Source organism: Strix aluco, chromosome 1 (genome assembly GCF_031877795.1).
Source record: "Strix aluco isolate bStrAlu1 chromosome 1, bStrAlu1.hap1, whole genome shotgun sequence".
Taxonomy (NCBI): Eukaryota; Metazoa; Chordata; class Aves; order Strigiformes; family Strigidae; genus Strix; species Strix aluco.
In genome coordinates, this window is record NC_133931.1 from 102,706,952 (window position 1) to 102,733,387 (window position 26,436).

The 26,436-nt window shown below is 41.5% G+C and overlaps 3 protein-coding genes across 15 annotated transcripts in view; 1 reads left to right on the plus strand and 2 right to left on the minus strand.

The window, feature by feature from the left end:
* The window catches only part of GPLD1 (glycosylphosphatidylinositol specific phospholipase D1), a 26,129-nt gene extending 21,584 nt beyond the window's left edge, over positions 1–4,545 (minus strand). For 3 of the 12 annotated variants that reach the window (XM_074829588.1, XM_074829491.1, XM_074829501.1), the window contains exon 1: positions 489–3,471. Coding sequence is in view for 11 of the 12 variants with exons in the window: in XM_074829491.1 (XP_074685592.1) it covers positions 489–676 (188 nt within the window). In the remaining variant the exon portion in view is untranslated. Of the gene's footprint in view, positions 1–488 lie in introns of all 12 variants that reach the window. The other 9 variants (XM_074829573.1, XM_074829535.1, XM_074829564.1 and 6 more) reach the window with 7 other exon arrangements.
* ALDH5A1 (aldehyde dehydrogenase 5 family member A1) lies at positions 4,473–15,079 on the plus strand. Its single transcript, XM_074829601.1, has 10 exons — positions 4,473–4,833; positions 5,015–5,098; positions 6,078–6,248; positions 6,536–6,652; positions 7,089–7,232; positions 8,115–8,258; positions 9,743–9,901; positions 11,174–11,343; positions 12,071–12,129; positions 12,286–15,079. The coding sequence occupies exons 1-10, from the start codon at positions 4,540–4,542 to the stop codon at positions 12,489–12,491; spliced, it is 1,548 nt and encodes a 515-aa protein (XP_074685702.1). The 5' UTR covers positions 4,473–4,539; the 3' UTR covers positions 12,492–15,079.
* A 2,185-nt stretch (positions 15,080–17,264) lies between these two features.
* KIAA0319 (KIAA0319 ortholog) overlaps positions 17,265–26,436 on the minus strand; it is a 62,098-nt gene continuing 52,926 nt past the window's right edge. For both annotated transcript variants that reach the window (XM_074829651.1, XM_074829660.1), the window contains exons 19-21: positions 25,942–26,032; positions 23,740–23,831; positions 17,265–22,872 (exon numbers count right to left, since the gene is read on the minus strand). In XM_074829651.1, the coding sequence (XP_074685752.1) occupies positions 22,694–22,872; positions 23,740–23,831; positions 25,942–26,032 (362 nt within the window). In that variant the 3' untranslated portion in view covers positions 17,265–22,693. The remainder of the gene's footprint in view (positions 22,873–23,739; positions 23,832–25,941; positions 26,033–26,436) is intronic.

Genomic DNA, 26,436 nt, shown 5'->3' on the forward strand with positions numbered 1-26,436 from the left:
GTTTTAAACACAAAACACATATGTGTTTTATTTATGTGTTTATGAAAACTGTCCACATGCTTCCAGAGCTCTGCTGGATACAGCCCATGAGAGGAAAAGCTATTTGCACCAATCAGAAATCAGTTAAATGATATATGTGGTGGACTAAATTAAAAACCTTGCTGTCATTTTGCTGTCCTTATGTTTATTAAATCTCCTTTCCAAAAGTCCTCTACTGATTCTTCTAATACAACTGCTCATGGACTTAAGAAGATGGGAAAACATGCAAGAAACCACACACAGTATATACACATTGTTATAACTGCTACATATTTCTAATAGTATTCAGAAGGAGTCAAATGATTTTCAACAAAAAAGGTAAAAATACAGTCTAGGCACAATATTTACACACATATTACTGAGAATAAATAATAAAGAAAGGCAAGAAGACAGACAGAAAAACATTCAGAAGAAAGGTGTACACAATTCAGAAATAATATGCTTCCTACCTGTCTATAATTAACATTCCCTTCACGCTTAATGAAAAATTCCAGAGCTCTATGTGCTGAAAAACAAGATATTGAAGTATTGATTTATAGATATGGTGGCCAGGCTTGTGTTTTGTTAGAAGCATTATCAAAACCAGAACACGCCACACTGTCATACCTAAGCCAAGCGGCACAAGTGCACAAGACATGATTTCTCAAAAAATTCTGTACATCTGAGAGGGTGTGTTTTCTCACCTCGGGAGCTAATAAGGAAATGGTGTTTCTGCGGAAATGCTGTTTCTGCAGCACATCTGGGCACTGAGGTCTTTCTTTAGTCTTTCTCTAATCCCCAGCTCCCAAGCTGACCAACAAAGACGAAATCGCAGGGAAAAGGAACTCCCCACACGCAGAGCTGAGCTACCGCAGTGAACAGACACGATCACACCCAGCACATATAAAAGGACCCACCTGAATTGTATTTAAGTTTCACTGCTGCCCTTAACATTGAAAAAGGTATCTCAGGAATCAACGTGATGTTTAACAGTTTGATTCATTTTTAGCATGTATGAAAACCAACAAAAATGTAAAGTTAGCAAGGTAAATAATACTATTTATTCACAGAATAGGCAGACATTCTTACTGCCAAAATATTTATTGAGCAAGCATAACAAGAGAATGAAACAAACTGACATCATTTTTCTTTAATGAAGCCTCCTTCTAATGAATGTTAGATCCCGGGGATAATCTATTAACACATTATTTGGTTGAAACTGCATGCATGGTTATCATCTTGCCCTCCCACACAAAGTTTTACTCCTCACTTGAAGCTATTTACAGACTAAGACTGATCAAAATAACCCAGAATATGCTGAATTTAATTTGATCCTTAACAAATAAATCACATGACAGAAAAACCCCACTCTCATTCTGGAATTATATGTAGACAAAACTATGGGTTTGAATGATCTTTCACTTTGAATTTTACCCACTGATCTAAATCATCCTTACACAAATATATTAAGATACCTTAAGGACCAACCTTGCACCAGAACAGGGATAATTTAAAAATAGTAATTAAAAACAGTCTTATCATTTTAAGGCTCAGCCATTTCAACACACATCTCTTTCCGGCATGGGAGAGTCTCAGTTTGGCAGTTTGCTTTTTCTGTCTCCCATCCCCCCCGACTTCTCTTATTACTCACATGGGCCAGTTCACCTTTACAATGAATTTTGCGATAGATCTCCCACAGTTCCACAGAGCCCCACGGGTCTGACGGGAGCCACTGGGGGGGAAGAGCCTCCCCACTCAGACCTGCCTCTAGAAACAAGGCTGTGACAAGTAGGACACAGCACAGTTCTGCCGAGCACACTGAACATGATCAACATTTTGAATAGGCAGAGCTTTTCACCGTTTTCAAAGTACTTTCAGGAGTCTGTCCACGATAGACTTCGGTGCTGGTTTTGAGTCGGAGAAGGTCCTTTCTACAGTTTGTTGGGTTTTTTTCCTGGAATACTCAGTGTTTGGATTTGGCAATAACTTTTAGTATCTTATCATCATGGACTTTTATTTTCACACTAATAAAAGCACCAATTTTGGCAGCATCAGAGCTGATCCCTGTTTAATGTCATTTTCAGACAAATGGACAAAATTTGTTGTAACCTATGACCCAGCAGTTCAGTGTACACACTACTACTCAGACAACCAAGATCTTTAAATTATATAAATGCAGTTTTTCTGCAATATGCTTCCTTGATTAGAAAAAAAAAAATTACTGCTTTGGGACAGATCCATAAACTCTTGTTTCTCTTTGTAGATTTCTTGCAAATACACTCTCTTCTGCCAAATCTGTTATTTCAAGTTTTCAGAAGCTCATACTCAGTAATTAGGGCCCCGAGCTTCCAAAGATATATGTGCTTGCCTAACCTCAGGCAGTGTGACTTCTCCCACTGATTAATATGGGTTTCTTGACATATCATCAGGAAAAGCAAATGGTTGCAGGATGCTGACCAAGGGTACAGCACTCAGTAAGGGAACATACTCTCAGTCTCAAATGAATGCCATGAATAACCCCAGCCTTTAACTTGTTCAAAGTTGCATGTTTTCAGTAAAGTCTGAGAAGATTACCTGAATAGAGAAAACATCATACATTTTACGACCTGTTTGAGCAACGGATTTAGAATCAGAAACAGAAGAACAAACAATTAAAACTGTCAATCTTTTATGAGTAAATGTTTCAGAATAACCTCACACTACTCATGGGTGTTCCCGCAAGAACTACAGCAGAAACCAGATTTTAAAAATAACACATGCAAACAAGAAATTCAAACCAGAAATATTTCCCCACTTTGATGTTCACTCAGCTCTTTCCTTCTTTCTCTACAAATCTAGGCTGTTCAGGCTACAGATAGCAACCTACCAGGAAGAGACACAGAACAACATTTTGATGATGTTAGTCATAGATACAAACACATTACAGCATTTTATCTATTTTATGCAGGTATGGCAAAATGAATACGTGTGATTTGAAAACAGAGTAACCACAAATTATCTGTGCTATTTTCCAGTTTAAATATAACAATTACATAAATTGTGTAAAGTATTCCTCTTCTTTCTCCAAACCAAACCCTGCCTGCGTAAAACTCACAAACATTTCAGTTACATAACGCCCATGTTTTAGAAGACGGAAAACTACGCAACCAAATTGATTCAAGAACTTTGCTTATACAAACAGTAAAGTTTCAAACTCCAAAACAAAACTACTCATCTACCCTATGTGTTATTCACATTTTCTTAAAATGATGTACAATGCTTATGACTTTATTTCCTCCCTTCACTTTCCGGATGAATCTGAATTTACTTCTCTTACCAAGCAACTCAAAGACAGGAAAATTCATTCTGAACACGTCTTACCTATTTCAACATGTGTTGAAATTCCACTTGGGATACATCTTTGACAGAAATGGTATAGTACAACCAGCAAAACAGACCAAATCTTCAAACCAGCCATGATGCTGGCTCGAACTGTGATTTTCAGAAGCCTGGAGCTGTAGCACGGTGACCTTTGAAATGTAGGTTACGGAGCATGCCTTTTCTTTCAGACATATTGCTGACACAGCAAGTAAACGACTGCCTTATTTGAAAGGCTATTTTGTACCAATACTTTTCTTTACCTCAACTAAAGTAATATATATATAAAAAAGAAATAACTTATAGGTGTTCTCCCCTCTTGAATGCTGTAGTACCTCTGGGGGTTGGGCAGTGTAACTGCCACCAATGCACAGCAGGAGCGAGGCTTCTGTTAATACACAAAAGCACAGCAGAGAGGTGCATCCTCCCAGAGCTCATCCAGCTCATGGTGCACTTGCCTTACAGCAGCTATGTCAGATCTCACAAAAAATCAAAGCCAGTCGCCAAAGCAGTATTGGTAGAAACACACTATCTCCCGAGTTGTAGGTAATACAAATTCTTAAGCTTTGGTGAGCCGACAGAGCACTGCGCACGTACTTTGGGGTTTTATGATCCAGACTGAGAGCCCAACCGATAATACCGGGGGGGATTTAAGGAGAGCACTCCTGCCACACGCATTGCTAGGAACTTCTGGCCGGCTGCAGAGGCTGGGCACGCCGCGGCTCCCAGCCCCGCTCCAAGCAGACCCGGCCTGGCCGCCGCGCCAGCCCGCTGCTCAGCCTGCGCGTCGCCGGCGGGACGGTGGCAGCGCGCAGGGACTGCGCAGGGCCCAGAGACCGACCGCAGCCACTGCGGGACCCGGCGGCGAGGGCCACTGGCCCAGGGCGAGCACGGCCTCCCGCGGGCCGCTGCTCCTGAAGCCAAGCCCCCGCTCTCCCTCCGGGGGGTTCGCAGTGGGGCTGCGTCAACGGGGATCCGGGAAGCAGAAGCCCGCCGCCGGCCTGCCCCCACGCCTGCAAGGGCAGACCGAGAACCTGCACCCGCTCGCCATCGGGCCCCGGCGAGAGGCCCCTTCCGGCCCGGCTCCTCCGCGGCTCCTCCCCCGGGGCGGCGCGGCCGGGTGGGCTCGGCCCGGGCCCCGCCGCTTGCCGCCGGTGCGTGGCCATGGCGAGCCTCTTACGGCGGCGGGCAGCCGCCGCCCGCCTCCTCTTTCTTCCCCCGGCACCCCCGGGCCCGGTGGCGGCACGACACGGCAGCTGGGCGCTGCCCGCCGCCCTGGTGCGCCGGGGCGGCCTGGTGGGCGGCCGCTGGGTGGAGACGCCCGCCGCTTTCCCCGTGCAGGACCCGGCCAGCGGCGAGGAGCTGGGCCGGGTGGCCGACTGCGGGGCGGCCGAGGCGCGGGCGGCCGTGAGGGCCGCGCACGAGGCCGGCGCCGCCTGGAGCCGCCTCCCCGCCAAGGTGAGCGGCCGCGGAAGATGGCGCCCGCCCGGGGAGCGGCGAGGGGGCCCCGGGCGCGGCGCCCGTCCTGGGCCGGGCAGGGCCGCCCGGCGGGTCCGCCCCGGGGGTCTCCCGGGGCTTCGCTGCCCGTTCGGAGAAGCTCGGCCCGGGCGGCGGCCACGGCTGCCTTCTCTCTTCCCAGGAGAGGAGCGTGCGCCTCCGCAGGTGGTACGAGCTGATGGTGGAGAACAAGGACGAGCTGGCGAGGATCATAACGGCCGAGAACGTGAGTACGGCGGCAGGGCCTCGGCCCGGCCCCGAGGACGTGGGTGCTGCCCTGGGCCAGCCGCCAGCCCGCACACGGGTGCTAACATGGAAATAAGATAACAGGGACAGCCGTCAAAACACCCTGTACACATTTCACCAGTGAGCCACCATATCTTTTTTTTTTTTTTTATCACTTAAGAAAGTTGAGCTAGCGGACACACTGTGCATTCACCTCGCTCTGTTAGGTCACTGGATAACGTTTCAACCGTTTCTCTCTCTGACATACAAACAGCACGTTATTTGGGTGACAGTAGTACCTAACACTTCAGTGGAGATCAGACCCACGTTGTGCTTCATGGTGTGCAAAAGCATACATCCACCTAAACCGTGCTCTTCATGTCAGAAATGTTTGTGTTTGATCAGTTTCATTGACTGGGAAAAAAACGCAGTACTTTTAAAGCAAGTCTCCAAGTTGGATTCACTCAGTGTGGGTTGGCTTGCATCACAGAGCAGTCTGGGACCTCACTGGATAAAACCATGCTGGAAGATACTTCAGCAGCTCCTTGGTGGTGTCCCAGCTGCTAATGGTCATTCAGTCCAGGGGATCAGACCTGGAATTACTCCAAAGCAGTACTCTCCAAATTTCTTTTGTCCCTGCATAAACTTGTAACTGTTTTGCCATGATTTGCATGGTGTTCAGGATGGTAATAGCAGCTAACTGCAGAGTTTGTAAATAAACACATGCTACATTTGCTATTCCAACTTCTCCTCTCCGGCAGGTATGAGTCTAGGCACAACACAGAAAATGTTGACTATACAATGATGGTATATTGAAGCCGCGCAACTATTGTTGCTGCAGTCATAATCCTTTTTGGAGGCCGCGGTGTACACGATTACAAAGTACTCTGAAAAGAACAGAAATTCCTTAATGACTTGAATTTGGTTTTATTGTTTCAGTCTGTTCCTTACAGTGTATCTTCAATCTGATTTAATCAAAGGGAAAGCCTCTGAAAGAAGCACAGGGTGAAATCCTGTATTCTGCCTCGTTTCTGGAGTGGTTTGCGGAGGAAGCTCGCCGGGTTTATGGTGATGTTGTTCCAGCATCCGTGAAAGACAGAAGAATCCTGGTACTGAAGCAGCCAGTGGGAGTGGCAGCCATTATAACCCCAGTAAGCATAGCTGAATTTTTCAAATTGTGAAGGTTTTCAGCTCAGAGCATGGGTCTGTGGCCTTAAGGCTCCTCCAGCCCTGGCAAATACCCCTGTAAAGTTTAATTTCTGCCTTGTACTCGCTTCTTCTTGGGATTGGTAGGGCTTCTTTGTAACGTTCACTTAGGACAAAGCACATCGCACAGGTCTGTTTAGGTTATCGCATAATTACAGAAACAGTGCTGTTTCTGCAAAAACAGGAGGCAAAACTTTGCCAAGTTTGATTGCACTTTTTTCTCTCATCCTAGTGGAATTTCCCCAGTGCTATGATTACCCGGAAGGTTGGTGCAGCTCTGGCAGCTGGCTGTACGGTGGTAGTGAAACCTGCAGAGGACACACCTTTATCTGCATTAGCTCTTGGAGAGGTGAGCTTTTATGCTAAGCTTTACCTTGGCAGTGGACTGAAGCTGTAAATGGGGAGTCAGATGGGCTTTGAGGGTAACTCTGGCCAGCTTCATACGTGAAGAAAGGACAAACTGGCTGGCTTGATTCAGAGGTTTTAGTTCTGTAAGAATCTTTGAAAGTTGCCTCTAATATGGTGTAGAGTCTCAAAGAGGATGGGGCCATTTAACTACACAAAGCATCTTTATTTCTTTGCTTTGGTTACTTTGAATACAGCCAGTTTAAATTGGAGCAAAGCCGCTCTCTTGACACCATGGCATCTGTTACCGGTTGTGCTGTGCACTTGCAGCTTCCACTGGCTCAGGGAGTGGCTTCTTCAAAACAATAAACAAACATTAAATGACTATTCCTCATACAAAATGCACTGATAATGCAAATTCTGTGTTTCTTTTGTTGCAGCTTGCAAACCAGGCTGGAATTCCAGCAGGAGTGTATAATGTTGTTCCTTGTTCCAGACAACAGACAGCAGCTGTAGGGGAAGTTCTGTGCACTGATCCATTGGTAGCCAAAATATCTTTTACTGGCTCTACAGCAACAGGAAAGGTACATAAGTGCACAGAACATCCTTGAAGATTATTTCTGTGGTTATACTGGAAAGGTAGGGGGAAAGTGTGTGCTTTTATACAGAGCCACCATCTTTTCTGGCTACTGTACACAGATTGTCCAGTTAATTGTGTGCTTCTTGAGATACTGCCTGTTAACTTTAGTATCGGTGCTGCACAGAAGGATGCCTGTGTGCAACTTCCAGATAACTGCACTTTATGAAATTGTAATGTGAACAGTTCTGTACAAGATGCTCTTGTTTCATATCACAAGGTGACAACATACTAATAAGAACATTGAAATTGAGTTTCAGAGGTACTGTTCAGGAATGGCTTCTGCAGTTGAAGAAAGTATTAGAGAAGTAAGGCCTTTGAATCTCTCCTGTCAACCTTAGTCAGTAAGCAATCTTGTCATCATCTCTAATGAAATCAATAAAACTGCGGAGTGTGCCTAGAAGATGATAGAGTTCTATGAGACGGGTGTATGCAGAACGAAGAAAAAGTATGGTATCCAGGCAAATCTTAATCCGAAATTCTGTCAGATCTTGGAAAAGCTTTCTAAGAGTAGTCAAGATTTTTATTACCAAAAAAGAAAAGAACAAGCAAACAAGAGTAACTGTATTAATGTGTAAAAGCCTGACCTGAACTGGAGTTGATGAAAATCCTTCTCTTCATTATTTCCTGCCCAGAATTTAATCTAAAGATTTTAATGAAGGAAGTTAATCCTTGTTTTTGTCATAGGAGAAAACAGTTGGTCTAGCATTCCAGAGAAGATGCAGATTAATTCCCTGCCAGAGTTAGTTTTTCACTGCCTTCCATCTGTGGTTCCACAGTTCACATCTGGTAGAGGTACAGATTTCTGTGTCTCCTCTATTGCCTGCAGATACTGCTGAAACACGCAGCTGGCACTGTGAAGCGAGTTTCCATGGAGCTTGGAGGACATGCTCCTTTTATAGTGTTTGACAGCGCCAATGTGGACCATGCTGTTGCAGGAGCCCTTGCTTCTAAGTATAGAAACTCAGGGCAGGTAAGAGTAACCTTTCTGTCCTTTTTCCTGGAAAGTGAAGAGCTGTACGTACAGTTCAAGCTGTAAATAAGCTATTTTATGTAAAAGGAAAGTACAGAACACTTCATTGTGAAGGGAAGGATACTGGAGTCGCACATGGCTCTGGGCACTCAAGCCAGTTATCAGCAAGTCTGAGTAACAACACTGTAAAATCCCATGTACTTTCAGAACATACATGGCAGGCAGTAATATCAGTGGGAAGGAGGATGTTCACTGGGACTCTTCACAAGAGCATGAGAAGTGATAAGGTGTTTTGTCATGTGCTTTATTAGCATTAAATTCATTGGAGAAATAGAGCTGTGAAAAGAACCCTCCTTCCTCAGTTCTCAGGATTGTATTTTATAACATGTGCCTACCCATTTCTTAAAATCATGGCTTCAAGTCTCATGATAAATGTTTCTGTCTGTAAGATTGTGTGTTCGATTCAAGTCTTTGTGCTCTGAAAGCACCCAGCAGGAGTTAAGGGGATTGAAATCTGTTAAGACACTCATGGCTAGATTTTTCCATGAGTAGCTTAAAAAAAGTGATAGACAGGATTCAGCTGTACGTTGCTTCAAATGTATTTTACTTAGAGTCAAAAATTTTTTGAGAGCATCACTTTCCAGAACAGTCAGCTGAGCAGGGCTGTGTGGAGACTGTTCCAGCCTTATAAGTATTACCTCTACACTTGAACATGAAGTTGACAAACTCCAACTTTGGAGAAGCATCAAGTTTTTGGTGGGACTGGGAGGTCATTTGTTTGGGAAGATGTTGCTTGAATAACAGAAGAAGGAAACGTAAGACTAATCTTGGGAAGAAAGAAAACAAAATAGAATGGAATGGGGACAAGGACCGCTGAGTGATCAGACACGGGTTGGACAAGATCTAATGTAATAGGCACCTCAGCTGCTGCATAGAAAGATAAAGCAGCTGTTACATTTGAGAGACTAGCAATCAAAATAGGATGCAGTCTGAGCAAAGGGGTAGCACAAGTAAGTAGGCCACTGAAAGCACTTAAAAACAAATTCCAGGAAGAAAGCAAAAACTCAGTGAAGGAGTTAGAAAAAGAGACCCCACACCACCAGGTGTGATTTGAGGTTCTGCTGCTCAGTCCAGCATTCTGCAGTCTCATTAGAAGGTTTTCTTGCAGCCTCTGGACCTTGGTTAATCCATGTATCAGAGTTCACGGAACTCACAAAACCTTTTCCCAGTGTAGGCAACTTAAATTTAGCAGTGTGGCATATTTCACACACATATTGACACCTTGTTGAAGTTGTATTTCTAAAGTGAGAGGGGTGATGAAAGAAATGGCAAAGCTAGGTAACAGCTTAGGATGATGGAGAAGAGACAGAGGACAGGTCACTGTAGTAACCCAACAGTGTGGCATGAAGGCCAGAATGAATTAATGAATAGATTAAATACAATATAAACTACTGTTTGTTTTTCCTTTTCATGTTTGTTTTCAGACCTGTGTTTGCACAAACCGTTTCCTGGTGCAAAAGGGAATCCATGACAAATTTGTGGAAAAGTTTGCTAAAGCTATAGAGAGAGAACTACATGTCGGAAATGGATTTGATGCAAAAACTACCCAAGGGCCACTAATTAATGAGAAAGCAGTGGAGAAGGTATAAACAAAAGATTTCATTTTTAACATCTTAATTTCCTTTTTATGATCCATAAGGTAACTTTAGATTTGTATTTCACTTATTTTCATGCTTGGTTTGTTAGAGTGTATTTGCAGTGTGGCTGGAAGTCAGTTCTGTTCTCCAAGTCCACGCATACATACAGATGAACAGATGCGGCCTGTTAATTTATCATTCCCCTATTTCCATTAAGGGAAAAAGAGATTCCGCCTTTAGGAGAAACTGATTCCTCCTGATTTCTTCCTAGCAGTTCTCATGAACATTTACTGAAATTGGATACACTGAGAGTTGTGGTGATCCCGCAATTTTGAAGCGCTGTGAATGACAGCTTACTTTGAAGAACAGTGACCCTGTTTGGCAAAAGCTAAGCAGAATAATACATTGAGGTTAAAAATACCAGAGCTCTGGATGTTGTAATCACTTGAAACCTTACATGCATGGTTTGGGTCTTCTGTTCTGGTGACTCATGACTCCAGGGAATATTTTTTTTATTGCAGTAAGTCACATTTTCTATAATACTAAACTATGTGGTTCACACTTTGTAAGTATTGTGGCTTAGTTATATGCAGGCTTGGTTTGAATCCCATTATAGTTGAATGCTGCCATATTCTTTCTGTTTATAAAATAATAGAATATGAAAATATTCTTTGATTTCTTCATGTTTTCCCTTTGTGCATCACAGAAGTATAGTGTGTGTGTGCGTGTGTATCGTATACATCTATACATACAATAAGTACTGCATATAGCCACTTAACTGCCTTTCTGTCATTTCAAAGGACAGATGGAGGTGGAGACTGCTACTTCAGTTTCCTCATTACTTTATTGTCTTTGGATTAATTGTAGATGTAGGGGATGAAAAATGTTCTTGTCAGTACCGTCTTGAAAGTCATCCGTTTCTCTTTAAATGGCAGTCATGTACTTCTGTTTTCATAGTGCTTGAACACTGCTATCAGGTGTAATTCTTAGTCCTGAGAAGACTTTTTCTCATGTTAGATGTAACCTTTTCATTTCAGCAGAAAAGCTGAATCTTTAGTATCTGGGAGACTGGGGCCATACTCATTGTTTGTCCATCTGAAATTACGTCAGAAATAAAAATTCAAGAAAAATTTTAAATAACACTGCAAACAGTCTTCTGCAAAGTATAAACCTCTCTTCAGAATCTTCTATTTAATACTGGAGAGCATTGTTTCTTCAGTGGAAAATATTGTTCATTCCTTAATGCTGACTTTGAGATTTTTGTTTTGCATACTTCAGGTAGAGAGACACATTAAGGATGCAGTTTCTCAAGGAGCATCTATTGTGACTGGAGGGAAACGACACAGCTTGGGGAAGAATTTCTTTGAGCCAACATTACTTAGTAATGTTACAACAAAAATGCTTTGCACCCAAGAGGAGACATTTGGCCCTTTAGCACCAGTTATCAAGTAAGATTGTTCATTTTCCAGATTAAAAATAGCAATTGAAAAAACAATAAAAGATTATTTTGAATAAATAAGATTTGGATGACAGCTTGCCAAAAGATATATTTGTACTATCACACAAGTCTTGTAATAAGACTGAGGTACCCATGTGAAAACTTACTTTGGATAGGCGGTTTGTTTCTCTCTCTTGACCCAATTTTAACATCGCTGCAACTTTAACTTTTTGAAAATTCTTTTCAATCAACTTCGTGATTTGTGGCATGAAGTAGGAGGCAGGACTTCACAGTTTGTCATGTCATTTGCTAGTCCTAAATTTTTCTGATAGAGGATGACTTAGAGATCACTTTTCTCCTTAAAACCTTCCCTGCCTCCGTCTAGAGGAATCGTATGTGATGAAAGAACATACAGTTATCTCTTATAGTTGAGAGTGTTTGTGTAGTTGGGTAAATGTTTGTATAGTTGGCTAACTCATGTGAAGTAAATGTTTTAGCTGCCAGTGTCAAGGAAGGGTAAAGGCAGTCTTAACTACTTAACTGCAGTTTAAATGAAGAGAAGTGGTAGAAACTCCTTCATTGTTTCAAAGTGAAAACTAAACCAGATGTTTTGGAAATAGACATTTGGAAAAAAAACTGCATCTTGACTTTTTTACTTCCGGTAAGACTGCTGCTTGTCAGTAAGACACTAGATGAACTGCAGGCCTCATTTGTATTTTTTCTCTTTATATTGACAGATTTGAGACTGAAGCAGAAGCTATCGCTATAGCAAACGCAGTTAATGTGGGTTTAGCAGGTATGCCTGTCAGATAAATGTATTTCTGTGGTTTTATGAGCTTTAGTGTTACGGGGTGACAATTTTTAATGTCAATAAGTCTCTTTTTCACAGTCTTCCTCAATTGTTCTTCCTGATTTTAATTTTCATTCCCGTATCTCTATGTCTGCATGGCAGGATATTTTTACTCCCAAGACCCAGCTCAGATCTGGAGAGTTGCAGAACAACTGGAAGTTGGAATGGTTGGTGTTAATGAAGGCATAATCTCCTCAGTGGAAGGTCCTTTTGGTGGGGTGAAAGAGTCTGGCTTAGGGCGAGAAGGTTCAAAATACGGCATTGATGAATACTTAGAACTAAAATATGTTTGCTTTGGAGGCTTATAAAAATCTTCAAAAAGCACAATCCCAACAGCTTGGAAAACAGTGCTGTAATTTTAATAAGCTTCTTGAACCAGAAGTATGCATGAATGCAACTTCTACCTTCTTTAAAACTAAGCAACTCTGTTCTGTATGTGTAGAGATACTTAACAGTATTCTGTGCTGCCATATGTTTTTACATGTTCTTTATTTATACATCCAGTTTTTCAGCAATGTGATCACAGTGTCCATAATTTTAGTAAGGAGTAGGGAAGAATGCCCATTTATTATTCTTGGATTACTCCTGTGTAACTGAGAGGACTTGTGCATAATGAAAGTGGATCATAACCCATGGCAAGGGAAACTATACCACTGTTCTGTACTGCCTCTGATGTTTCAGTGTGGATGTGGGAGGATTTGGGGGTGGCAGTCTCCTGTTAGAATTTTGTGTAAATATTTACATTTTCTAATGTGGTTATGTGACATCCTTTTAGAAGCAGGCATGTCTCTCTTTTTTTTTTTTTTAAGTGTGGGAGAAGCTGATGTGGCTTATGAAATGTGAGGCATTGCTTTTAGCTACAGCTAGGCATCCATGCTTGTTAATGCTGGCTGCAGAGTGCCAGCTGTTCAGCTCTGAGCTTCCAAGCAGAGAGCTGTAATTTCTGCCTAACACACCTGGGATCAAATATGGCCCTCGTATGATGTTCATGAGCCCCAGCAGTCCTGGAAACATGACAGTCCAGGACAAGGAGTTGCTGGCTTAGTGAGTAGCAGGAGGAAGATGGGATGCTTACTTGCAGGAATAACTTGTGAAACTGTAAGGAGACACTGTAAGGGCTGTTTCCAGGAAGCACAAGTGGCAACATAATGATACAGATAAACTTCCTTCCGTGAAAAGAATGTGACTCTCCTTGGGGTGAATGTTGCTCAGTGTCTAAAGGAACATTACTCACCACCTCCAGAGAACAGGAGCAGATAGATGGTTCCATTCCTATGGGCTTTGTGCCTTGGATTACATTTGTGGTTACACAGGTGAATGTCCGTTAGGGAGGAAGATTTAAGAACCTTTGAACTTGGCTAACTTATGACCTAATAAAGATTTAAATAGACATGATTAGAAGTGAGACTCCATACGTCACCTCACTATTCTGTCACCTTCAAAAGATGATGTAAAGCTTCCTTAATATGAAACAAACAATGCTGTTCAAATGTTATTTTAATGGCAGTCAAAAGCAGCACTTTAAAAAATGTGCAATGCTAATCTGGTAAATAATCAACACTACAGGCTAAGGGGAATAAAATTTTGTTTCCTGTGTTGGGTAAAGCCCCACCAAATAGTTAACCATTAATTACTAAAAATAAAAGGCAGCAACAGAGCTCTTATTTCTATACACTAATGAATGTACCCTATGAAATGGGATATTTTATCCAATCAGGCAAAGAGGTACCAGGTAACACAAGACTGGGGGGTGTTGGGGGGGGGCAGGGAAGCAAGCCAGAACTGAGTTTCATGGGTTTTTTTTTTTAAACGCACATAAGGTAGCATGACTGCTACTTATTATTTCTAAATACTTCTTAGGATTATATTTGTGTAACACTTGAGACCAGGTAGGTCTGGAACACATTATCTGTCAGTAGAGTATGGGTGTATCATGCCCGTGGAAGGGCAGTTAAAGGACGCTTACTGCCCTTCCAGTAATTTCTGATGCACCAAAAATGCACATTTAAGATAGTGAGGACTTACTACAGCTATCAGTTGCAGCATATGTGCTTGTTACCAAGAACAAAAAAAGGATGGCCTATTTCTACACTAGTTGCAAGAAACTTTCTTACAGCTAACTTACTTACACTATTGAGTGCACAGGTTGCCTGAATTTAGGGAATACAGCGGTGTGGAAGAGGAAGCGGTGTGGAAAGAGTAACTAGGTAGAAGGTGGTTATAACCTGGTGCCTGGTTACCACAATGCAGTGATGCAGGCACACTTGCAGGTATTGTACATGGGTGGAATATCTGCCACTGAAATTGCACAGACTTAAAATATGTCTGCCTGTGAACTGCAGTATAAGGTCCAAATTAAAGTTACCTCATTTACTACTGTATGACAGTGCAATCTTGAATGTGGGTATACTTCTTGGAACAGTGCAGTTGACAGATAAATTCTTTAACCTGCTGTTTTATTCATTGCAAGCTCACTGATCTGCTGCATTTGTGCATTTAAAATCTTGGTATTCTTCTGAGAATAACACTGTTAAAATTAATGAGTAAACGTTTACTTTTTTCCTGGCAAACAATACCTTTTACTATGCCTGATAACAAGCACAACCCCTAATTAAAAATAAGGTATGTAATAAGCTTTAAAAATACCTTTGTCTAGATTGGATTGTGGTTGCATTCCAGCATAGTATCCTTGTGTCAGTAACATCAACATCAGTTAAGCACAGAATAATCTTAAAAGTTGTTTTCATAGCAAAAGCTGTGATTCTTCAACAAAAGATATACTTGAATTCTCACGCCTCAGTTATATTGATTACAGTTGTGATAGTTCAGCAATTTCTGGATATTAAAACTGTGATGGAAAAATGTTTTCAGTTAATAAATAACTTCTGTGGAAGCACTGGATTTTGTGATTATTCAACATTGAATTGACAAACTGACAGCAGCCACATTAAGTTGAGTCTCTCAGATTTGCACAGAATTTTTTGTTCTGCCAGCTTTAGCACTGGGAAAAAAAAGACACTTCTTTGCATCCACATGTTGATGAGGTGTAAGGTTCTGGTTACCCCAATTACAGTCCCTTGAATCTAAATCAAATAGATGAAACTACTTTGACATACTAATATGCCATCAGTCATTTTGTATGCAAATCTTTTATGCCAAAGCAAACATTTTGCCACAAGATACAGGCTTTATAGATCAGCGTGCCCTTCCCTGCTTTCAGGATACAATTACTTCATCATTCTTTACTTCATTTATTAAGATTTAAAATAGATTTTTGGAAGCTTTCTCAACTTAATTACTACAGTTTTGAAGCCTCAGAAACTGTCTTCTAATTTGCAACCCGACTTAGTCATGGCCAATATTAATCTTATTTTCTTATGTTACCCTTTAAACAGTGTTGTTTGATCCCTGCTGCCTATCCTCTCAGTCATAAACTCTTGAGATACTGTTTACCTGTCTACTAGATACTAACATTTTTAGCTTAAGTAGGCAGGTATTATCTCCAGCCCTGGTGCGCAAGCGTTTTTTGGCAAGTCACTCTAGGTAATGCTTGTGCATTGGTATGTTAAGCTGGCAAAGTTACCTGGGTGCTCAGAGTAAGTGAGGGAGGCTCTTGATGCTGGTAACACTGATCTAATACCAGTGAAGACAGTCAATTAGTCTTAGAAGTATGTCAAGCCTGACCAAGATCTAGTTTATATATATTTATATTTTTGTTTACAGTAGCTGTCAGACTGCACTTTGTTGTCACCAAGATCAGGGAAATGTTTAAGCAGGCTAGTGTTCTGCAGCCTATCCATTTCCCAGACAATAGTTTTTAGACACATTTTATACTTTTATGATTGTGCTTTTATAATTAAGTCACAGAACATAAACAGCAGTTTAAATGGTTTGCACAGAGTAAAATCGGTTTTCACTGTTCTGAATCAATCAGGCACATGTTGGGAATTGGGCAATCCTATAAGTAAAAGAAGCTCCATGCTTTGACTTGGCATTGAAGTAACTAACTGGTGGAGTCCTAAGTGTAACTGGTCATGCCCTTTGTCCTACCCCTACTGCTTATGGAAGGGTTGAGCTATCTTAAAGGAGAAGGTTAAGTAAGGTGTTCAGAATCTCTTAAGTTAAATTTTAGCACTTGTTTAAAGTGTTTTCAATGTCAAAACTCTCTGCCTAGGACCTTCCAAGACATGAGGAGTTGGTGGTTCATTCACTTCATCAGTGAACACTGAAGCTACTTAGCACAACTGGCTTAAGTTGTTCAGGAATCACGACTGATTACTTTCTGTTGCCCAAGCCTAGGGGCTTGCATCAGGGGGAGGAGGGAGGCTACTGCTGTTACCAAAATATACAGTGCAATAACCAACCAGCAGATTCCATTCTTCAATAAAGGACACCATGTATCTCACCAGCTCATTCTGCAGCCGCTATTCCCTTGTAGAGTCCAGTATGAATGTAAGAGGTACTGTGTAGCCTGTGGCAACATGTATCCAAATACATTTAAAGTTGGTTTTATGGTTTATGTTTTTCCTTACAGAAAGACACTTAGATCTCATAGTACCTTTTATTGTCATGATTTAGCACAAAGATCACACTGATGCCTGGATTTTTCTTTTCCAGTTCAGAAACAGGCAGCATAATCTGCCCCTAGCTAATAGCAGTATTTTGGGTTATATTGCACACTAGTATCTCTGATTACTGCAAAGCAGCCATTGTACTTACAAAACTCAAGTATGAGATTTGCTATAGAATAAGTCACAAAGCTTTTGAAATCACCACACTTGGCATGACAGCTGGTGAATATTTACACAGCCAGTTAAACCAAGTAAGGACAAGCACCACATGAAAACTCTTAATGTGAACTGCAGTAGTGGGGTTTTTTCTGCCCTCTGATGTACTGAATTATGTTACCTTTCCGAAAAAAGACACTGTTTTGTTTTTGTCAGCAGGAAGGGGAGGTATCAGATACCGCAGTACTATGTTTGAGTACAGACATAAGTTACGATATACAACATCTATCAGCCTGACCTGAGTGTTGAGTCCAATACAGAATACCATGTCTAAAAGAGTACCTGACAAGTTCCTAGAAGTAAAGACAAAACTTTATTAGTAGTTACACAAATGTAGTAATTTCAGCTCAGAAATGGTTCCAGTTACAATACATTATCATTTGCAATAAATAACATTTTCTAGAAACAGATTCCTAATATAAATTCTGTAATAGCTCACCCATCCACCCACAGGGAGAAGTGCTTCCATACAGAGACAAACTACTGATGTATGGCTCATCTGCACTTGATTTGTAGCCTGTGCAGAAGAAAAATTGATTTGCCTTTTTTCCCTTCTTACTAAAATTTTATTTCTAAGCTTTAAGGTTCCCTCCCTTGCCTTGGGGAGTTCAGGACCTAAAAGGTATGTGAAATGGGTTCTCCTTTGCTGCAGAAGTATGGGATTAGTAATCTAGTTAGGGAACAACGATAAGCAATAGCTGATGTTAAACTCTAATTCAGCCGCTATCTCATCTCCCTTCTTCTAGAGGAATGTTTACCCCTCTCAAACCTCATATAAATGGCTCAGAAGACTGAAGTAGCTGTCATTTTATTACCACCATCCCAAAGCTCCAGCTGACTACAGCCCATTATCAGTACATCGCAGGGCAAAATTTAGTTTTGCTTGAGGCTTAAAACAAGAATAGGAAATTTGCCTACAAACTCAATTATTTCAAGAACATCAAAACTGTCTAAGGAAAATTTAAATGCAGCATAGAGAACACAGGCATGTACTCAAGTTCACACACTGTTTGCCCACAAAAGACCAAGAAATAAAATTAGCATCGTATAAGCAAACACACCTGACAGCACAAAACAGATGCTTGAACAGTACCTGTATCTAATGCATCAGACAGAGACTGCTAAGACTCTTTTTACCTAAAAGGACGCAGCTGAAAATGTACTCTTACACAGGAAACAAGAATAACCTTTTTTTCCTTCCCCAAATAAACAATCCTCTGCAATTAGAACATTCACATTTTACTTGAATTTCTCTGCAATCTAGTTCATTAATGTGAAAGGTTGAACCACAGGACAGAGAATTTGATTCACATCTCAGGAGATTTGCCACGGTAAATTTTGTTTCATACTGTAGTAGCATTTTGGTCAAGAAAATTAAAAACACAAGCCAATGACCTGTTCACAGTGTGGCAGTTTCATGCTGCATATACACTGCACTGAGTAAAGAACCTGTTCAATGCCTCGGGCAGTAATGGTAAGGAAGTTTTTTTCCAAAATATACTCCTTAGTTAAAATGCAAACAAAAGCAGTCCTTTTACATAGCTGGAGAATCTCTGCTTGTGAATGCATCAGCACACATAAATGTAAAACCAAGATGCAAATGAAGATCCAGTGCTTACATCAAGGCTATGAGGCACTGTAAGTATCAGCACACTGCCTTCAAAGAGAGTCTGTGCCTTATCAGTGGCGAACTGAATTTATTCTTTATTTTCAGTGGACTGAGCCATATATGACAAGGTATATCTGGTCTCTTCTGCTTTCCAGTGCAGATGAGACTGTTGGGAATATCCCCATCCCTATTTCACAAAGAAGCTGCCAGCACTCTTTCCGTATATGAAGGAAAATGGTGTGTGGAAGTAAACATGAGGACTGAGGACCTGCTTCAAATCCATCGTAACCCAAACCGGAAGGCTATCATCAGGATTCTACCACTGTCTTTGCACCTTAACTGCTAGTTTTGACCCCTTCATTTCAGGTATGATCTGACATCCTGCAAGAAAGGAACCGTTCTACAAAGAAAAGTTATACTGAATCAAGATACAAGGCTTGATACAGTCTCTCCTAAATTCCTAACAGAATCATGATTGGCCAAGTGACACAGACATGTGTTATCACACATTCACAGAGCCAGAAACCATTATTTTCAACTTCTGTCCAAGTTTCATATTAAGAGTAAGCCTGATCTTATGTAAGAGGAATGACTTCTCCTTCCAACGAGGTGGAAGAATCAAATACTAGAATTAGAAGCAGCTGAAAAATTTAAACTATATTCAACTTTCAAAACATAATTAAAATACTGTTAGCAATGAAAATGTCAAATCATCATCTAGAGAACAGAATTTAGTAAGCAACTTTCACTTGCTAGGGCCCTATGCAGTAAGTAATTGGTTTAATGTTTCTTATTTGCTAGAGTGAGAAATACTTAGCTAAATCACACATACGTTCTCCTGGCACATGAACTTACCATTGATCCAAAGATCTGAGCCCACAGCGCGTGTGTGTGGGAGGGGGAATAGCCCTGGGAATTCTGCAGCATTAATGAAAGCACGTTTATGATTCCTGTAGTAGTTTTACTACAGAATCAGTCTTTAGGGTTTTTTTTTTTTTTTAAAAAAAGATGTCTGAATTTTAATTCCTCGAAATAACAGCCTCCTAGGCTTCAGCACCAGCTTTAAAAATGTAAAATAAATCCAAAACACACAAGTGACTGACTTCACAAAACTGAAGGATGCTGCTGACTGCACTATGTCCTAAAAGATTAATTTATACAGGCACACTGGATACCATATTTAACAGAAGCATTAATGGCAGCATGGCCGATAGTTGCTTATACAACAACCTTTTTTTTTTTTTAAATGCATGTTTCCAAGAGCATAATTCTTGCTAGAACATTTCGGGAATTTGTGCAGAATAGATTAAACCCAACATTCTGATTTTAAAAGGAAAAAAAATAGCATTTTGAGTGGGTCCTAACTTTTTTCAGGAATGGTTTAAAGTGAACATTGTGTCTGGAGCAGAAATTTGAAGACATCAAAACCTGACCTTGCTTTTATTGACCCAGTTATTTTAAAAAAATATATATACGCACAAACACTCAAGAAGGGGTCAGGTGAGATAAAGCAATTTCAATAAATAGCCTAAAACCCCCATACACATAGTTAAAACTTGGCTTCTAAAAGAAAGCAAGTCATACCATATATACTGCATCTTGCTGGTGGGTATGGGAAAAACATGGAAAATGCATTAGCCCTTTTTAGCTCTTCACAGCCTCTCCCACATCTATGACTCCTGCAGCCACACTCAGCTCTCCAGAGTAATGCAGGGCTAGACACAGGGTAAATGCTCCTCAGAGCAGCATTAAGGAGTGTTGCTGGCTGCATTTGAGAATCAAAGGTATGAAACCAGTTATGAGCATGCCATGCTGCTGCAACTTTTGACTACTGATTTCTTCCAACCTAGACAGTTCTTCTGACTTTTTCCCAATTCCATTAACCAGAGCAGCACAGAAGCCATAGTGTTCAACCCAATTACTCTGCTGTGTTGGACTTCTATGAAAAGATGGAGGAAAGCCCCAAAATTCTCTACCAAATTATTCCTCATGATGAAGGCTGTGGCAGGTGCACCTGTCTGAAAGACTAAAACTTCTCCACTACTGAGAGGAAAGAGTTAAAACTAGAAGCCACAGTTTGGGTTTGCAGGTCACCACACCTCTGTGGAGGGACAGGAAAGGCAAGGCTCTTCAGTCACCAGACAAGGCCTTCAAGCCAATGAAATGCCTCAGTTGAGAGATGTTTCTAGACCACTGACCATATATGACCACAGACCAGATCTGACTAGGGTATAAATGGAGGCCCCCCCATGCCTCCATCCCCCACCCGAAGGCAAATTGAGCCAGGCCTCCTCAGAACAGCAGGTCTACAGCCACGGACTCTCCCCTTGGATCAGGATGCTGCCTAAGGTAACTCCTTGAGGTTGAGAGCCCTCACTTTATTAGGTGAGTGATTGTACATTTTGGGTCATCATCCCTAAAACTTAGCTAAAATACAGCTATGCAGTATTAGTTCCGTTTGACAGACATCCGTACCTGTAGTTTACTAACACTTGTCAGTACTAAACAATTTTGATTAGAATAAATCTAATTTTGAGTACCTGCCTTGTCTATTTTGAGACTCTACGACGAGGTGGGCTATGTCTCCTCCCTGACCCTTCTCACCTGCTCCCCTTGATCTCTATACTGCTCCATCCTTCTCTGTTAATTGATTCCCCATCACCAGATTTTTAAAAAAAACCACGTGTACAAAATGCTCCCAGAGGAATGTTTTCTCCATCCAAACATATCTTTCCTCCAGCTCAGCCCAAGACTCCCAGCATGTCCGTAAAGGACCCCAGGAAAGGCTGACGTCATGGCCAGACACTACCACTGACACAGATGCCCCCACAAGTGAGGCTATGTATAAGAGCCAGGTCTTCAGTTTGGGATTTCAAAAAACAGTATTGGGGCCACGGCTTTAAAGCCTAACAAGCACACTGTAAAGAAATTATTCAGATTCTGAACAAGAACATCAGAACTCCCAACACATGTACCCTTCCCAAACACCTACAGGGATCTCTTTGGGCCAACACCTCTAGTCACTGAATAGCCACAGAGGAAAAAAGTAAAACAATCCAATGTTTAAGCTAAAACCTTCCTGAGTACCAATTCCCAGGACAATGAAAGTAGGTGTTGAACCTCCTGCTCCACATAAGGTATTTTGCCACAAGCATTTCACCACACAAATGCCTGGTACATTCTTTAATTGAGTACTGGGGCTGACAGGTAAAAACTCATCTCAGCTGAGGGTTCAGTCTTAAAAGCTCCAGAGCTCCTTAAAAGTGCTCTCTAAGCAAAAGGTTGTTTGGGATGCTCAAAATGCTTCTGAAGGCATCGCACTGAGTCCTTCCTGTCTTTCTGCTACTGTTTCCTGGCTGGTCATGGCAGACTCCAGAGAGCTTCACTACAGAAGCAACCTAAGGCTGGGCTTCCCTGAGGCACAGTACTTTCTATGTAAATACAGGGAACATTGCATCCTACAGGACACAGATGTATCACATTACAGCTGATTAAGTGCAACTGCTAATTGTAAACTTCCTTTGGCAACAAAGACACTTCCATCTGATGATGAGCACTACCCTAGAAAAGGAAGTCACAAAGCACAGTCAGATATAAATACAATGCACTAAAAATGCTCTCTCTCTATGTTCCCAGCCTAAACTGAAAATGAAGATGGAGCCTGTGGTCACATATTGCTCTCTATAGCTGGTAAGGGATTTTATCTATATTGGCTTTCACTGGTTTAGATTAGCATCATAATCACACTGCTTCTCCAAGAGACACAGCAGCACAGGACACAAATCTGTATGGATCTCAGTTAGCATTGTTAGTAGCGTAACAGCCCTGGCTAGTTTTGTAGCAGTGATACAGGAAAAAAGGCCTTCTGAAGTTCAGACAAACATTCAGCATGGAACATGCAAGAAATAAAATGTGCTTTTCCTTGTTCCTATAATGGTGACAAGAGGAGTTAGCTGACCATCTAATCCTTCCCCCTTCCTTCCCCTAACTGTACTAGAAATTTACCCTTTCATCTGAAATTCACTGATATTTTAGGTTTGGAAAAAAACAGAGGTGGGCCAACATGTTTCAGATGTGTTAGACCAGCATGTTCTGTGCTTTCACCCTCATTCGGTTATCTGTCTTTGGAGCTGTAGTTGAAGGAAACTCCATTTCTGATGGATCCATTCACGAGGGTTTTAGGATTCTCTCTTTCAATCTTTTCTCTGCTGAAGATAGTGTCCTGATCACTGTCAAACTCTGACTCAGAGACCATCAGACTGGAGTTGTGTTCCGTACTTCTGTGTTTTATACCTGACAATACAAAAGCAAAACAAGCTCATTAGAAAGTTTTCACTTTTTTATGACAACTAACCAACCTCTCCCTCTCCTCTGCTGGGATATGAAAGATAAGTAAAGACATTCTCTGCAACCCAGCATAACAGCGTGTACCACTGCCACCACCAATATTAAAACTGGCCTAGGAGGTATCATCTACCGTTGAGCAGATACTCTTCTGACTTCACTTGCAGGCCCATCAGTTTATGGCTCTGAAACGTTTCAAATTTAAATGCATATATTCACAATTAGATGGTCTTAGTACATACCTGATATACTTTTTAATAGCTTGAATCTGGAAATTAGTCTGTCCACTCAACTATCTGATTGACACAAGTGGCAATGGAAGGTCATGGTTTCTACAGAAATGTTATGTCTGTCTTTCTAGGACAACAGTTCCTCAGGATGATTTTACTTTCCTGGATTGCAGTATTTCCTCCGCTAAAAACTGAAACTCAGGTAAACCAAAATATATGTGAACAGAGAGTAGCAGCTGAAGTCTACTAATGTTTAGCAGGGCGCTTATGGCCCAGGAGGGAACTGCTGCATAGCAATAAAAACAGCTCCAAATTAAAGTGTGTGCAGGGGAGGAGGAGTTACATAGAGAAAAATCTGTGGGACAACTGGATGCTCTAGATTAAGATTAATGAAGCAGCTCAGAGCAGTAGCTGAGCCCAAGGTCTCACAAAAGAAATGAACTGATACTCCCCCAACCATTTCATTGTCTATGCTTGCCTCTGCCATTCCCAAACTTGTAGGCCAGCTTCTGGGCTCCTCCTGACTGCAGGTGTCAATTCACGTACACTGACTGCAAGCCTCCCAGCTGAAACAGATAGCACTTACCATATTTGGGTCGTAGCTCCATTCTCTCCTGCTCATCTATGTTATCTAGGATGGTATATTTTGTTTTCTTTCTTATCTTCGTCCTCTTTCTGCTAAAAAGAAAGTTACCATAAAGACATTTAATTTTCACATACGCACATAAATCTATTCCCTCTCCCTTTTCATACACATAGCTACACATACCAACACACAGAACCTCACTGTACTTTCTCACCTCCACTTAAAATGAATTGTTCCAGTTTATACCTGAATAAAGCAGCTCTACAATCTGGACTGGAGGGTATCGTTTATTTTCTGACATACAAAGACGAAGAAAGCAAGAAAGACTGACTTGCTTTCCTAGGTCCCTGGGTTTTCAGTTTGTTCAATTTCAACATAGTAACTAGACACAAGGTAGACATATATTCATTTGTATCCAAACCAAATTTCTGCGAGAATTGATTAGTCCCCAATTTATTTTTAACTGAGAAAATTTAAGGAATACTTGTCTGGTTATGCTTACAGACAAGACCAGGCAAAAATGGAGACTGGCTCCCTCATATATATGCAGGGACAAAACCCTACTGGTCTGTAGGCAAATCCCTACCTGTTCTTTCTTCATTTAAATCCTTCCCCAGTATCCACTTCCACAATGTTGCAAACATCATCATCTCTATACTAAGTTTCAACTACTTGCAGGAGTTACTCATCTGCTCATTAATACCAACAGAAAAGTCCTGGAGCCAGAGGAACACAGAGCTGTTTGTTGTATTGGATCGAGAGGGAATGAACAAAGGATTTCAGGGTAGAAATGAGGCCATTCACGCATGAAACTAAGAGGGCACCTCCTAGAAGATGCTGGCACCCCTCAAGCATTTTTCTGGTCCTCTTTCTCATAACTTTGGGGGCATGGGACATGGGACGTGCCCTTTGTCAAGGCAAGGATTGACTGGCAGTGTCTGGAGAAGCGCTCCCACCCAGATTGCACAGTTCACAGTGGAGAAGCCACCTACTGCTCAGCCGACATTACAGCAGCCACCAGCCACTCAGCCTCCTTTATAGTCTTCTAAAAAAAATGGGAGCTAATTTGGCAACTCAAAGTCTTTAAAATCTTCAAAACTCCAGCCAAATCTTGGACTAGTATATCTTTTTCCTGTAGTTTCCACAAGACAAAGGGTATGTCTTGCCATTCTGTCCTGTGCAGCATTTCACTCCTCTTTTTCACACGTATCTGCATCAACCAGCCCTCACTCTCTGTCACAAGCCACATGAGGAGAAGGGACAGAAGCAGCTACTTCCATAAACAATCCCTTTTCTCATCAAATCCACACAAACCTGTGAGGGTCCACCCCACACTGCAGGGGGGGAGTGGGACACACTTCTATTTAAACCTTTCTACTAACAGCACTATTCCTTCAACCATAAAAAGGAAACCAGTATCAACTCCCACATAGTTCAAACAGCATCCTTTACGGACTGAAAAGACACCCTAGAAAAAGCTGAAAATCCAGTCAGATTTTGACAGCACTTCATTTTTGCTAACACTTGAACAAGCTATCTATTTGCTGGGCTTTTTAAGCAGCAGCAAAAACACTTGCTCTAGGACAGAACTTGCAGGGGCTTGTCACTTGAAAGAGAATTTCTTATCGGCTCACTAGGAAAGACTGGAGGGGAGGGCAGAGAGGGAAATGACATACAGTTGTAGGCAAAACTGTCTAAGGAAAGAGGAAGCAAGAAGTTTACGTGATTGACATCACTGGAGTATTCCTTGCCTGTCAGCCAGACGCAGCCCACATGTCCACCCTTCCTGTCCAAGGGAGACACCAGGTCGGGAGCAGCTCCATTCCCATGGCCTAGAACACTCCTACGACAGTGACCTTCAGGGTGTGCCTTTTTTTTTTTTTTAGCATGGAGTACCTTGGAGGACTCTGTGGGAGACCATGAAGATCTGCAGTATACTCTCAGCATTTTAACATGCATTATCTCTTAATATGAAGGATACTCCAATATTGCCTTTTTGGTTTTCAAAATGCAGAAGAGTACAGAGCCACAAATGGATACTCCTTTTTTCAACAAAAGTGTGTCTATACACAAATAGCTACAGGAAGCTCCTCACATGTCTGAAAAGAGTTCAATGGTTTAGTGCTAAGGACTGGACTAAAATGTGGCAGTTACATGCCGTTTTTGCATAAACCCCATGAAAAAGAAACACAAATCACGTACCTTTTGCAGCAGCAGATGCAGAACCAGGCAAGTCCCACCATGACCACAATCAAAATAAAAACAGATACAGTCACATAGAGTATACTCCACTCTGAAAAAAGAAACACAACAGTGCTTTGTAAAGTAATACGAATATGGTAATTTCTAATACAACTCTATTAAAATAACCAATCCTGAGGAATGGGGAGTGGCAACAGGAACTTACGAAAACTTAGCACCTTCATATTCTCAGCAGAATCCCTAAAAATTCTTAAGCCTCCAGATTGAAAGTACATGTTTGAAAATTTTCTTCCACTCCAATACCTTTTACCAACCCAAGATACTTAAGGTCTATGTGGTAACTGAAAGTCAAGAGGGCATGGTTACCACCTCAGCTGTTGTTCTCTAACAAAAATAAACATCAGCGTACTCTGGGTCTGGCATTTTAGTAGTGCTTTAGAAAAGCAGCTGATTACAGACAGATCCTTCTATCTGCATGCTTACATTTGTAAATCC